The sequence below is a fragment of the Paroedura picta genome, chromosome 11, assembly GCF_049243985.1.
Source record: "Paroedura picta isolate Pp20150507F chromosome 11, Ppicta_v3.0, whole genome shotgun sequence".
In the NCBI taxonomy this organism is placed as follows: Eukaryota; Metazoa; Chordata; class Lepidosauria; order Squamata; family Gekkonidae; genus Paroedura; species Paroedura picta.
Window position 1 is genome coordinate 19,732,713 of NC_135379.1, and position 16,043 is coordinate 19,748,755.

Below are 16,043 nucleotides of genomic sequence, written 5' to 3' on the forward strand. Positions count from 1 at the left end.
CATTTTTGCTGAAAGATCTTTCAGTAATATCTTTCATTACTTTTGCTTGGTGACATAATGAAAAAAATTATCTGATAGTAAGGCTCTGAACTAAAAGGAGGGAAAAAAGATAATTTTTGTATAGCTAAAAAAGGACCTTATAATTAGTGTGTTGAATTGTTGGCTGGGGCCGTTTAGATGCTGTGCAAAATGCCCTGCTTTGGTAATGTAATACAGGTTTGCCAATGGTGGAACTGGATACTTCCCATCCCCCAACGGCCTCCTGTGGACTCCCCCTCTCCCCAGGAAGGGGACCTTCATAAACAAGCCATCTCTGTTGCTTAGAGCAAATTAGTTTTCTCTCTCTTTTTAAAAAAAGGTAAAACCAAGGCATTTGCTATGTTCTGAACAAGAACCTTTAAAACATGATTAATTTTCTTATCCTATTAAGGCTGTTTATATCCTATGTGATGTCTTATTGTCAGCTCGGCCTGCAAAGCCAGGGACAATGGTGCATTTTTATTTTTGCTTTTTTTTACCTGCCTGCCCTTTTCCCAAGAGAACCCTAAAACGAATGCCTGCATTGTTTTGCCATTTGTTTTGAATTGTACTTCGAAAGAAATCAAACAAGTCATTGAAAAGGTTGGGACCCTTGTGAGGCTCTTATTTAGCTCTGCAAACATCTCTTGTTCCAATACAAAAGTAGCATTTTAGAAATACAGACTCATAAACTGGTGCATTTATGGTACTACATAGGGAGGCCAAAACATAACCCCTTTCTCCTTCTCTCTCTTTGTATACTCCCCCACACAGCTGTGCAGGCATGTTGTCTCCCGAATCAACTTTGTTAGTGTGGAATTAAAGCACAGCTACAAATAAAGTGTAAGGAAAGTTTAAGGAGGCAAAAAAGTCTGACATCAATAATTCCAGGTTATTTTTCAATCAAGTAGATTTTTTTTTTTGCTTAATGGACCTTACTAATGCCCTGACCTGGATAGGACAGGCTAGCCCTGATTGTGTCAGATCTTGAAAGTTAATAGACTGAGGGTTGGTCCTGTTCAGTGCTTGGCTGGGAGACCACCAAGGACTCCCAGGGTCCTGACATGGAGGCCAGCCACCATCTCTTGCCTTGAACACCCAGTGGGGTCACCATAGGTCAGCTGTGCCTCGACAGCAGCAGCAACAACAAACCTTACTAATAGACACATCTAGAGCACAAATATTTTATGAGGTTTTCCCCTCTCCACCAAAACAAAATGTTGGTTTTTAAATTTGTGCTCTTGTTTCAGTTCAACTTGCTAGTTTGCTTTTACAAACTTTACTTTGACATCGAAGTGTTAGGGGCAACACTGAATTAAATGGAAATGACTTTCTTAACATTGATAAAAAGAAGCGAGGAGCCCATGTGGTTCATGCTGAGTTCTTCATTACAGCCCATGTGTTATTGTATGGAAGAGGGCAACATAAATGTAGTTGCTTTTTGACTTTAAAAAACCCCGTGTGATATTAACACAGAGCATCACCAACCTATAGGGAAGGGTGATATTGCAGCCTGGAATTTAATTATATTTTTCTACAGTATGCTAACTTAATGGGAAAATATGAGCAGTTTTGCCCAAGCATACCAATCCTCATTGGTATTTAACAGAAAAAATAAATTAGCCCCTCTACACATAGACCCTGACATGGATTGCCCAGGCTAATCTGATCTTGTCAGAACTCAGAAGCCAAGCAGGATCAGCCCTGGATAGTACCATTTACCAAGGAAGTTCAAAGTTGCTATGCAGAGGCAGGCAATGGTCAACCAACTCTGTTTGTCTCTTATCTTGCAAACACTACAGCAGGGGTAATCAAACTGTGGCCCTCCAGATGTCCATGGACTACAATTCCCAGGAGCCCCTGCCAGCGAATGCTGGCAGGGGCTCCTGGGAATTGAAGTCCATGGACATCTGGAGGGCCGCAGTTTGACTACCCCTGCACTACAGGGTCAACATAAGTCAGCTGTGCTTTCTAACACCGGTACCCAAGCTACATATTGTGACACTTTGTCATAACAAATCTGTTGTTTTGGTACAATCATGTTCAGACAGTTAATACTGGTTTACAAAGAGGGTGTCAGAAGACAATTCAAACTATACCAGCTTTTCTCAACCTTTTTATGGTTGAGAAACATCTGAAACATTCTTCAGGCTTTAAGAAACTCCAGAAGTTATGTCAGCTGGCCACTTCTCCTTCCACTCCCTGGAAGTCATATGTCACCAGAAGTGACCCAGACACTCTAGCCAAATGTGACATCATGCTCTATCGTCCCTGTCAGAAGCTGCCCACTGGGAACAGGGCTGGGGCAGGAATCCCCCCAGTTAATTTAAAAGGAGAGTAATCTCTCTAAACTCCAGTCACTACCATGTGCAACAAACTTCAGCCAGCAAGGATTTTTATTACCAGGGCCCCTCCCCTTTCTACCTTCAATGGTCATATTACTCAATAATTTTTCAAATTAAAAATTATTTTTAATTATCACCTACCCAGTTGGCAAAACCCTTCTCAGGCCATTGAGAAACCCCAAGGTTTCACGAAACCTCAGCTGAGAAACCCTGAATACAGAGGTAAATCTAGTCTCAAATTATGTTTTGTTCAGGCCGTTGCAGAACAACTTTAGGATAGTATGAATCTGTATGCTGTCACCTTCTAACTATGGCGCTAGCAGAACTTGATGAATTGAGTGGATTATATTAGCCAATATTTACAGAAGCATCAGGTCAACTCAGATTTCGAAGGATAATGGAAGCACCTTGATAAATATGTTGGAATGCTTCTTGATAAATAGATCAGAATGCAATGCAATCAGCCACAGGAAATGCTCTGGTATGCTTTTTTTCGTGTGCGTCATGAAGCCTTTTCTTCCAGTTAATTGTAAGTATAGGCTAAAGGCTTTAAAAGCATGAGCTCTCATTAGTCTCCTAGAAGCAGAAATGTTATTAAGAAAATGTAACATGCCTATGCTGCCATCAAATAATTAGTGACAGCTTGCTCCCATAACCTACTTTGTAGTCAAAATAAGTAAAACAAATGTAAATTAAAAGATGTTCAGAGTAGAATAATATAAATTGTCATAACTAACAACATCTGCAGGTGTAATGCTCTGCAGCTGAAATTCTGGTTTCTGACTTATTTCTGTGCCTCTCAAGCTTGTTTCTGTTAACTTGTACCAAAACAGATGTCTCTTACAAAATTAATTTAGGTTTTTAAAAAAGAAAACAAAGTCATAGAGCATATTCGGGGACTTCCAAGGAACATTAGGGTTGTGACTTTTCAAGCAAGGAAGAGGGAGAATCTGAGTCCTCTCTCTCTGTGTAGAGAAAGTGATTGGGCACACCACTTTTCCACTTGGCATCATAGGATGGAGGCTAGTAGCTGAAAGCAAGGGTAGTCAACCTGTGGTCCGCCAGATGTCCATGGACTACTATTCCCATGAGCCCCTGCCAGCGAACACTGGCAGGGGCTCATGGGAATTGTAGTTCATGAACATCTGGCGGACCACAGGTTGACTACCCCTGGCCGAAAGGACATCCTGTTTGCTTTCAGCTCTAAGCTCCGCTGCTTTTGGTCAACTGATAAGGGCATGAAACAGAAATCACAAGATGTGCCTTCCAGCATTTTTCAGTTTGGGTCTACTGGACCGGAAATGTGGTATTTCTTAAAAATCCCAGATCCCAATATTAGTATGGCTTTGGCTCTGGGATTTTTCAGAAATCCTCAATTGTTTCAGATCCAATAGACCTGAGAAGGAAAATCTCAATTTTTTAAAAAGCTAGCCCGACCTGGGACTTGCTTAGGTTCTCCTATGGCGTGGTTCAAACAGCACTGCAGAAAAAGCTGGCCCCAGAATTTTTTTAAAAAAAATTGAGTCCCAGGACACCTTTCCAGTAAGTGGGAAGGGGAGGAATTTCCACCCAATCACTCAATTTTGGAGCGTTCCAGTTCATCATTGAGGGGAAATGTAGTGTAGGAGTAGAAGAGCAGAGGACTCTATTCTGGAGAACCAGATTGATTCCCTATTGCTCCACATGCAGCCAGCTAGGTGACCAGTCCTCTAAGAGCTTTTCTAGCAGAGCAGTTTTCTTAGAGCTTTCTCAGCTACCTCACAGGGTATCTGTTGTGAGGAGAGGAAGGGAAAGGGGCTTGTAAGCTTTGGGCCTCCTTTGGGTAGTGAAAAGTGGGTTATAAAAAAACCCAGCTTTTCTCTTTGTAGGATTTAAAAACAAATTGTGGAAAAAGACGAAAACCTTATAATGTGTTAGAAGATTAATGCTAGAATACATTACCTGTAAAAGTTTATAACAAAACTTCCATGACTACTAAAGAAAAACAGCTTCAGAAAGGGGTTCATTTGTAATGGTGAAGCAGGAAAGGTATTAATTAACCTTTCCCCACCACCTCTACACTCCAGGATATATTTCCTCCCCCTTTCAATGTATTTGCAACTGGCAGACCAAAATTCCCCCCTCTGGGTACTTTATCTTAAATTAAGGGGCCATTTGGGTTATATTTCAGAAGTTTTCCTTCAACTCTAAAAGGATACATGGAACAAAATTCATTGTGAATTTTGCTTTTTTTAAATGTTGGGATAGACATAGTCCTTGTGTTGCAAATGTGTTTCCTTGGAACACCTGAATGTAAACAAGGTATGTATTTCTGAACAGCACATCATTCAAGAAGTATATATTTCATATAAAATGCAGAGTTGTTGGAAATGCATGAGCTACAGTCTGTGTTAATGAAGAATAGAAAAATCAAGATCAGATCAATGAGATTGGCAAGACGAGGCAAGGAACTCACAAAAGGGAGAAAGTTTATCGGTCTTAGGTTGACTCGGGGGGAAAGACCTCTTCCCTTATTTTTTAACATAATTACAGAAAATCCAGGTATAAATGAATAAATCTTCACTAACTAGACAAAAGACCTTTAGAAAATCCATCTGCGTGAGAAGTCTTGGAAAGTTATTAAATATTCAACTGTACTTTTTCTGTGAAATGTTTTATTTCAAAAAGCTTTTCAGCCTGCCAGTCAAACATACACACATTATGTCAAAATTAATAGACTCTTGGAACTTTTTATTTTGCTTGTCACTGGAAATCAGTGCATACATTTTTAAATTGTTCTCAAAAACTGTGTTTTGTGATCTATCTTTCTGACAGGTCTGTCTTTCTCTCAAACTGATCTGTCTTCCTTCTCACAGGGTTTCCTTCTGCTGTGTAAATTCAATGATGTAATAAAGAAGCTCAAAAGTTAGTCTAAGAAATGTTTAGGAAGTTATCAGGAAATACTAAGATTATATATTAATGTTGTTGACTTGAGGCCATTGAATTCCTGTGTCCCAGCATTTACACGGGTTCTTTTTTTAAAAAATCACCCTCATAGTAAATAAGTGACTAGCTCCTATGATAATCTCAAAAGCAGCAAAACCAGACCACCCACAGACTAGGAAGGGGTTTCTACATATTTCGGGGGAAGGGAGTCTTCAGATAAGCAGAAAAATATGTGTAATCAAAAGGACCCTCCTCCATGCCAAATGCCTAATCAGCTCTGAATATGCTCCATGAGGCATAGGATGCAAAAAGAACCTAAGTGCCAATTAAAAGAGCTGATGAGAGGAGATCAGACTGCCCACGCTTCTGAGAATTTTAAGAATTCTGAAGATGTTGATAGGGTGAGGGAGTGGAAATTGTTTTCTATATTTGATTTTAAATTTGGCAATAAATTCTTCAAACAAACAAACTGCTACTGGACTCTGATTTTGTTGAACGACCCTGCAGTTCAGTGGTCCCCAACCTTTTTATCACCGGGGACCACTCAACGCCTTTTACTGAGGCCCGGGGGGGGGGGGGGTAGTTTACTCCTCTGCTCTCAGCCACTGCCCTAACGCTCTCTGATCGCTATGGTAATGTTTAAACATCCCTTCAAAATAAGATACAGACATGCCACAACAATGAACATAAGGAACATTTTATTTTCATGGAAATTTTAACTCATGACAATGACAAATCAATGGGAACCCTGAGCTTGTTTCTCTGCAACGAGATAGTCCCATCTGGGAGAGATGGGAGACAATGACACCCGAAGTGTGTTGTAAAGGGCCGGGGGGGATGAAGTAAAGGGCTGGGGGGGGGGAGAAGGCGTCCTTCGGGGCCCACCTCCAATTAGTCGAAGGACCACATGTGGTCTGCGGCCCACAGGTTGGGGATCGCTACTGCAGTTAACTATCACAAAATGAAACTAAAAATAAATGAAACATTTTTGCATATGATTGTTTTGGTAGGGCTTAATTCAACCATAAAGGAAAATATTTGTGAAATAATGAAGCTAGGTACACTGTACCTATCTATGTTGCTTTAGGTTTTCTGTTTCTTGATTGCCAGTCCCATCTCACACAAGTCTACTCATAAGTATTCATAGGTTCAACAGGACTTACTGTGGGTGAGTGTGCATAGGACTGAAGGCTTAATGTATGGTGGCATTCTCCTGTTTCTGCAAGTTTAGATTAATACTATTAATAGGATGCATATGCAGTACGTCTATGAATTAAATTCTAGTATAAATTTTATAGAAATGTTTTTGTTGTGAAGTTGTCTTGCAGTGTAGTCCCTAGTATTCACTCTTTATAAGGCATATTAACATGAAAAGCAGAATAAATATAGTCTTTATTCAATGACAGAAATGACCTGTTAAATCAGTCCTTGTTGATTGATTGGTGCCCATGTTGCAAAAAGTCATCAATTGTAGAAGCTTTAGCTAACTTGGCTATCACATAACTATTAAAACCACCCTATTGCAAGTGTTTTGTTTGGGGCTGAGAATTTACACAAGTCTATCATCACCCCTCCACACAAACACAAACACACACGCACACTTTTTAAAAGCCTAACTGCTGAAGTTGTCTGACACAAGAGGAACAAACTAGAAAGTCTCTTACTTAACAAATACACATCCAGTCAAACAATATGAGCATATATCCTAATTTTAGACTCTTGCATCACATGCTAGGATGGTTGCTCAAAACGCATTGGGGAATTGAATTATAGTGGAGCCATCTGTTTATCTTTACATTTGCTGGGAGGACAAAAAGGCCGTGTCCAGTTAGCCTTACTGTTAGCGCTTTGTCAGTCAAATGCTAGAGGTATTGTATTCATTAATGTGGCTTTTATGCAGCATGCACTTTCTCGTTTTCTGTCTTCATTAAGCATCCGTGGGATCTGTAGATGGGGGAGAAATCTTGTTTCAGTGCTAGCAGCAGCAGATAAATCTGATACACCGCTGGGCTAAAGCTGCAGCTCATTAGTAGTCAAAATGGGCTTGCTCCTTCAGAACTCTCTGAGATGCTTTCTGCACCCGCTGTATGTCAACTTTTCTGTTCTCCGAACATGCAGGAAAAAAGTCCAAGCGAAACTTGTCCAAAGATTGATATAAAAGAACCCAAAGCGTATTCTTTATATTTATTCATTTACCTGTATTTCAGACTTCTGGGGGATCTGGATAGTTTGACAACAATTGCACCCATTTGGCATTTGCTGTGAGGTGGGTGGGGAGAGAAAAATTAAGGGGGTTTCATTCTTTTCATCCTTTCTTCCAGTTTGCAGTGCTGGTGAAACAGAAAGAAATACACTAGTTTATATTTATCCCTGAATTGTTGCTATTAGATACAGCGGGTTGGGTCTGACCAGCTTTTCTGTTCTCGAGAAGAAAGGCAGACATCCTCTTTAGTCACCCAAAAAGGATAGCTGAACGGATTCAACCCTGAGATTTTCCCTCTTTCTCCTGCAGCCCAGCTAGCCTATCAATGTGCAAATACAACATTTGCCCGTTTCTTCTGCTGCAAGTAGACTTTTCCACTTCTTGCTGCTATGGACAGAAGTTGTCTGTTTTTTGGAGGTGGGGCTTGTCACATTTCTGGCAAAGTCATATGTAGGATGGTATCAAAAGCTGCTTCTTATACATGCGAGTATCATTGTTAACTGTCTTTCATGGGTCTTCTACTAGAGAACCTGTTATTGAATTTTAGCAGTAACATTAATGCAACATTTGAAGACAATGGGGTAATTCTGTAAAGATAAAGGAGGAGTTAATAGATGGCAAACAAGAATCTTCATCAATCTTATCTGTTTTTAATACACTGTCATGGAAAGTATAAGCGCTCCATTTTGCATTAAAACCATTCAGTTTATAGTTAACTAGATTCAAAGCACGTTCCTAAGAATGGGCTTTTAAAGGCCCCCCCCTTAAGGGAGTGGGCAGCCCCCCCCCGTGGTGCTGCCGCCATGGGAGTCTCCTTTTGAGCCCAGCAGCTCTCTCACCATGGCAAGAGAGCTGCGGGACATAAAGAGAGTGCGCAGCCCCCCCCCTGCACTGCCGCCGCCGTGGGAGGCTCCCTTTAGGTTTTCTAGGTCCTAGATTGACACTCCCTTCCCATAATGACTCAAATCAAGCACAGAATGCCTATACTGAAAGCATAATACCATTGTCAATATATTAGGTGTTGTTTTGCACATGGACTACATGCAGATTCAGGTTTCTGTAGATCATACAGTTTGACTTTTTGTAAAACCAGGACTTCTTTGAAAGTTAGAATCATGAAAATCTAACCTAGCAGCTAAACTCTCCGATAGAGCTGAAGAGATCCACACGGCAGGGATCTGCAGCCTCTGAGCCTCAGAGGGAATTGGAAGGAGGAGGGGGTGGTCAGGGGTGGAGGATGAAAGTCTGTCCACTGGACAGACAGGCAAGATGGTTGGTGGAGGAGGCACTCAGGGGAAGGACAGCCGCCTTGAGTGGGTATTAGGTGCTGAGTGGCACTTAAACTATGAGACCAGCTCCTTCTCCAAGGCCTTACCAGGAATATTAAGTGGAACAGATATATGCAAATGTATTTAATTTTATTACATATTAACAACACGAAATAAGGTTTTATATTTTGAAATAAGGCTCTTGCTTGTCAGTACCTTTGCAAGTACTCAGAATATTAGAAAGTGGAAGCAGCTCTTCATCTTGGTGAGAAAGCGTGGGGGTGTGCAGCTTGCTCACTTTTCCTAGTTTCCTAGCCTCCACAAAAAATAAATGCTTCCTTCTAATGAAAGCCAAACCTTCAAGGAGAAGGTGAGGAGCATTCCTGAGGGGGCCCTGTCCCTTGAGGGTGTAGCCCCCAACCCTATTTATCCATCCAGTATGGAATAGAATATTTTAGCAGATACCTAACGGTTGCCAGCTACTACTGTTCCTTTTTCTACATAAGGGTAGCCCCCCTGGCCTAGCAATAGGTTCAGTTCTTCCCAGACTACCATTTGGAGACCACTGGTTTAAAGCACTCTGTAGGTGCTGAAAACATCTATTAATTTGGGATGGCTCTTAGAAATGAAATGTAAAATACTGGAAACATTAGTCTTTTTAATTTGTCCAAGGTGAAATATATAAGGGGACTCCAAATGACCAGAGTCAGCGCAGAGGATGTTGAGGGAGAGGGATAAGAGAGCTGGCAGACAATCCTAACGTTGTGGTGAGCTCCTCGTGCTATTTAAACTTTAATAACCATTTAAGATTTCAACGTTGGCAAGAGTAGCTAAGGGCCTGAGGAGACACTAAAGCAGTGAAGTAAACGATCACAGCATGACTTTTCTTAAGTCTGTATTATACACACTAACATTGCATTCACACGCAAAGACAAAGGTAGACAAGTCACCAATTTCCAGTTGGTAAAGTAAAAATACAACTTTAACTTGTGTGCAATAATGTACGTGTAAATGGAATGTGATGTTTCCCGAGCCATTCATTCTTAATTTTGGTCAGATTTTGATCTCTGGTATAAATAGATCTTTCTACATTATGTTTCGGAAAAAGAATCTTAACGTTTGACGTTGAAAGTAATAGTTAAGAAGTAACGTTCCCAATCTCTTCTTCACTAATAAAGGACCAAGATCTGGCTTTCTCTACAGCAATGACTTAATTATGATCGATAATTTACATTGGCACAAGTATTAACCAAGATTCATGTTAAGCTAAACTGATTTTTGACCAGTCCAAGGTTTGAACTGATTTCATGTCCTATCCAACAACATTTCCTGGTTAGCATTAAAACTAGCTAATATCTTTGCAGATGTAGCCCTGAACTATAGATAGCAAAATAGCTGGATTCACATGTGAGAAAAGGACCATGGCATAAGCCCAGGTTACAAGACTGGAAATGTACTGGAAGTCTGAAGAGAGATGCATTCTTCTATGCCCATTGACTTCAATGGATTCAGAAGAGTGGAGCACTGCTTAGGATGGCACAACAGAACTATTATATCTGAGCATTACAGCTCAGGATGTCTTCCTATGCCTCACAGTAACAAAGCATGTTGCAAATGTTCCTCCTATTTAAAAAAATGAAGGGAGGGGTAGGGTTAGACAGGTGCATTGCTACCACACAGCCACTCCCTTTTTGCTGCTTTTAAACATTGCCCTAAGCACCTACCAGCTACATTAGCCCTGCTTCTGCAAACACTCACCCCCATTGTTCATATGGAGCTGGTCCTATGCTAACAATCAGGCACCGCACCTTCTGTCTTGCAGTTCTTTCCTTATCTTCCTCCTAAGCTGTTGTATTGGTACTGGGCTGTGGATCTCCTCCTGCGGTGTCTCTGTCTCACCTACCTCTCAGACTGTCTGTTGTGGGGAGAGAAAGGGGAAGGTGAATGTAAGCTGCTTTGATACTCCTTCGGGTAGAGAAAAGTGGCATATAAGAACCAACTCTTCTTCTACTACTACTGGCTGTCAGCTTGGGTCAGGTCTACTGGTTGCCTGTTCCTCAGAGAAGTCTTCTGCATCACTTTGCTCTGCTGGAGCTGGCTGGTTCATGACAGGTGTGGATCTTCCTTTCAGCAGATATGGAGTAACTGTTGCTAGGTAAGGTGATGGCTGTCTCTAGAGAAAAACCAATGCAGTCCACATTAGCTATAACATTAGCTATATGTAGGAAATCATTGTTCTTGACTTGAATCCAGAAATGCAGGTGTGGTCATTCTGACACATCAAGGATTTGAGAGTAATCCTAGAGAACCCAAGGGACATATTTTTCCCTTATACCGCCCTGAGACATTGTGTGAGGGGCGAGATACAAGTCTAATAATCTGTTCCACTTAATTTTTCTGGTAAGGCCTTGGAGGTGGAGCAGGTTTCTTGGCTTAAGTGCCACTCAGCACTTAACACCCACTCAGAGCGGCTGTCCCACCCCTGAGTGTCTTCTCTTCCAACCAGCTTGCCTGTCTGTTCAGTGGCCAGCCCAGTCACCTTCATCTCCCACCCCCGACCAATGCCTCCTCCTTCCTTTTGAGGCTTGGAGGCTGCAGATCCCTGCCGCTTGAGAGCTGCCCCTGCCAGTGTGTTCCTTAACAGCTGCCTGCAGCCTTTCCAGGGTCTGGGAGGTGGGGGATGCCATCTGCAGAGTTCTTCCATTCCACCCCCTAATCCAGCACCATTGTATTCCTGAATGCAATGGGCTTGGGCCCTAGTAATAATAATAACTCTGAGGAGGACTCCAAACAACTAGCTAATCTTTAACCTTACAAGCAGGTATTTTCTTTTCTATATCCAAGTGAGTTGAATCTTTTCTTATATTTAAATAAAACATCCCCAAGTTATGAGTGTGAAAACAATTGCCTCATGTTCACTAATTGATACCAATATCCACCCCCCACAGCCACCAAGGGTCCTAACATGAGACTTTTTCCAGCACCGATATATATCACATATAAATGTATTAAAACACAAATTGATTTTATTTTTTCATCAGCAGGATTGCAAACAAAAACATGTGAAGAAAGAAAATAGAGAAGCTTGCTTAGATGTGACAAAGTTGTGCATCATTATATTTGGGCTGTATGGCTGCTGATGGCTGATGTTAGTCTTTCTTTGATGTATGCATGAGATGGCATGTCACCACTGGCATTTTGGCATCTAGCAACACATGACTTGTCATGTCACATTGGTTAAATGTGCCACATCTTAGGAATATTAAATATGCATTACGGTATGAGCATTAAATATAGATTACAGAGCAAAATAAAATATGGGTAAAACCTTTTAAAACTTCAATAGGAAATATTTTTGCTGTTAACATCCCTCATGCTGCAGTGTTGAAACTCTGGGTGGAATACTAGTACAGGAGGAAGGAGAACCAACTGATTTTATCAGGTCTGTGTATGTGTTCAGTCTTTGTCACACTCATTCATTGAGCTTTGGGAGGGCTTGGTTTGCACAGTAGCATAACCAAGAGCATTATTATTTTTTTGCCCTTTCTCTAACATTCCTTGTTTCACATAGCTTTAAGGGTAAAGAAATAAAGAGTCACGCCATCAACTTTGCTCTTCTGTGGCAGAGATGGGCAAAATGTGGCCCTCCAGATATCCATGGATTACAATTCCCATGAGCCCCTGCCAGCATCTGGAGGGCCACAGTTTGCCCACCCCTGTTCTACGGGGTCAGGTGAAATGAATGGAACTGGTGTGTGCATCAGTGCAGAATGTGAACACGGGTTGTTGGGCAGCTCAATCTTCAAAACATCCCTGAAAATGTCATGTAACATCTTCTTGAAATCCAGGTTTGTAGTGAATATGGTGTTGGTTTACCACATTTTCCACAAGTTGTGCCTTTTGTCTTTCAGCTTCTCTTCTCAAAGGCCTAAAACATGCCAATATTGTGCTGCTTCATGATATCATCCACACCAAGGAGACATTGACACTGGTATTTGAGTTTGTGGTAAGTTTATAGCATTTTTTAAAAAATATTATTCTGTATTTTGATCCTCTGAAAGCAGGATCAATGAGTAAAGAACTGGATAATTCACATTATAAGCGTTTGTACCCAAGAGGATAGGCTGAAAAGTATGTATGGTAGCTTCATAGTGGGAGTTTTAAGTAACAGTCATTGCTGTAATTTAAAATGGATTCTTCAGCAATGCTATTAATTGGTGGTATGATTATAGGCTGTCGCCTTTAAGCTTTTCAGGTTGTTAGTTACTGTAAGAACAATAATAAGAAGAAAGCAGGCAACATAGCGGGTAAAAATATCCCCAAGTGACTTCAGTTGCACCTGGCTAACTTGTCTTTTAATAAGCAGTGTCAGAAAAAGTCTGGTGAATGTAATTCATACTCTGTAGGCTTTTCTCTCTGACTTGCATTTCAGCTATTAATTAAAACTTCAATTTGCACAGTACACAGTGTAATGATCTAATTTTGTTCAGAGAATTGCTTTGTGAAATCCTGGGCTTGAACTCCTAATTAATCATTCTACATTTACCCTAAGACAAACATATGGTATTTCTGTAGGACCGCTCCAACATTTAGCTGCAGTATTGTGCAACGTGCAGTCATAATTAACCTTCCCAGTTCTACAGATGAATTTGAGAATATTATAATTTATTATAAGCCAATGTTTCTTTTTTTTCCTTTTGTGATAGGAGATGTTTTATGGACATTGTTGAATTGCTGGGGAAAGCTCCACAGTCATAAAAATTTAATGAGTTTTTAATAAATTTGTTTTAAATGAAAAATGAATGCGTTCTCCTGTACGAAATGGGCTCAGTTTTAAGACTTACATTGCACCAGCACCATTCAGCTGCTCTATTTGTCATATGAAAGGCCTATTTACCTTGCCTATTTACATATAAATGATACGTTTTAATAATATGGCTATTTGGCTAGAGGATAAGTGGTGCAGAACAGTTGCACACATGATACAGCAGACATTAACATATTTAAATTACTTTGTTTAAAAGTCTAAATAAATGAGAATTCCAGCATCCTTAACTTCAAATCGAGTATTCATTGACAAGCCATAGCTTTGAATGGTTACATTACAGGAAATGAGTTTTTAATCATTTTAATACTAATGGAATTTGCCCTCTTTACAATATAGAACTATATTGTTTCTAGTGCACTGGAAAAAAACAAATTGTCATGCAGTTATCCATCTGTTACTTGTAAATGCTTCTTGTTGGCTTCTATCTTTTGATCAAGTTGTACTTAGAGGGCAGTGTGTTTTGCTGTCCTTTAGAGAGGCACAGCCCTGGAAGCCATGGTTGAATATGGTGGGTTAGGGGAACGTGCCTATGGGCATGGGCCATATAGAAAAGCTTTGCATGTAAGGAATGGCCACCTTATACATAAGGTGACCAGAGCTGAAGGGAGGTAAAGCGGGATGTGCGGTGGCGGCAGACCCCCTCCTCCCTCTAACTGGGCTCACTGTCACCCTTCTCACTCCGCATGGATCTCCACATGGGGCCTGCAAGGCGAGCCCCGTTGTTTGGCTTTCCCAGCCCTGCAGGCACCTGGCTGCGATCCCGCTGACTCCTCCAAACCAGCAGAGGATGCCAGCAGCGGATGGAGATGGCCTGGGAAGGAGGCGGGGAGGGAGACCGAGAGCGGGAGCTGCACCATGAGCTCCATTCGCTCCTGGAGGTGCAGTCCCGGTGGGGCTGGGGGTACTTGTCTGCTCCTCGAGGGGACCAGGAGCGGCCAGCGAAAGGTTGAAAGGCAGCGCCGCCAGCAAATTGGATTGCTTGGCTAGCACGGAGCTCATTGGGGGAGGAGTGGCCGCCGCTGGAGCGGAGAGACTGGGCACACGGCGGGTCTTGACTGGGGGACACAAAGGGAGTTCAGGACGGGAGGAAAGTTGCTCTAGAGGGGGCGCCGCCGACTGGCTCCCTTCCACCAACCCCTCCCCGGCTGCCATACTTGCGTTTTCTCACGCCCGCCGTCACCTCTTTCCTGCGCTGGGAATGAAGGCCTTGGGAAGGAGCTTGGCCCAAGCGGTGGGGGCGGCAGCAAGGAAGTGGGATGTAGGAACACTCAGGCGGGATATGGGACTTTTGCACCAAAGGCGTGAGTGTCCCACCATTATCTGGACGCCTGGTCATCTTACTTATACCTGACTTCTTGGTCAGTAGATGGAAAAAACCAAACTGAGCCAAATTGAGAATGGGCAGGGGAGGAACTTGCCCTTTCCCCTTCCATGTAACCTAGCCTTCTTTTCCCTCTGGACCTGTTTTACCACCCTTGTTGAGGTGAAAATGTGAACAATTAAATGGCAGCCCCTCAGTTGACCTACATGGTTATCTGCCTGTTGTAAGGAAACTAGTAAAAAGTAAAAATGGTATTACTTGAAACATTTTGGTTGCAGTCTTAAACAGAGTTACTTAGATGCTATTAAAGAACGGCCGGGGGGGGAGGAGTCTAAATTATAGTTAAGCAGCATAACTAGATGGTGGATTGTTGTCTCCCTGAACTTGGCTTAGGCAAGTCATGTGGCTTAAATTTGCCTTGCTATAAGAAGGCCTCTAAATGCTAATGAGAATGTCAGTATTTTGCATAATTATGCAAATATGCTATTATCAATAACTAAACTTGAAACCTCATGACCTTCTGTATGACAAATGAAAAGAGAACATGTGCAACATGCTCTCTATTATGGTTTTAATATTTATGTGCAAGAAATGAAGTGGGAATAGCCTTATAATTGAAAGTTAAATTTGTAACAAGAGTAATTCCTTCTGCAGTGTTGTCACAAAAAGGAGTGCATAGCGTAATGTCTCCGTTTAATTTAAAACTGTATGGTCAGTTACTGTATTGACTTTAATCTTTGAGCAGAAATGTGTGTATGTATAGAGGTACAGTTCAGTTAGTTTTATTACGGTCATAGACTAGCACAAGATGATGCAAAAACATCCATTAAAACCAGGAATTAAAACATCTTAAAACATAGTAATACAGGATAGCGTAAATAATAATGTACATCCATTAAAACCAGGAATTAAAACATCTTAAAACATAGTAATACAGGATAGCATAAATAATAATGTACATAAACACAGCTGTCCAGTTCACTTGAAGCAGACCATTCTATTACAAATTTTCATCGTTGCCACACAGAACTTGGCAACTCTATAGGTTGTATCATTATCTATATTTGTAAGCAGCAGAGAAATGTAAAATTCTCCTGAACGACCTGGGAATCTGCCTAACAGTGGAAGAATTAGA

The 16,043-nt window shown here is 41.3% G+C and overlaps 1 protein-coding gene across 4 annotated transcripts in view; it reads left to right on the plus strand.

The window, feature by feature from the left end:
* CDK14 (cyclin dependent kinase 14) overlaps nt 1–16,043 on the plus strand; it is a 268,798-nt gene that overhangs the window by 96,908 nt on the left and 155,847 nt on the right. For all 4 annotated transcript variants that reach the window (XM_077302545.1, XM_077302548.1, XM_077302549.1 and 1 more), the window contains one exon: nt 12,671–12,765. In XM_077302545.1, the coding sequence (XP_077158660.1) occupies nt 12,671–12,765 (95 nt within the window). The remainder of the gene's footprint in view (nt 1–12,670; nt 12,766–16,043) is intronic.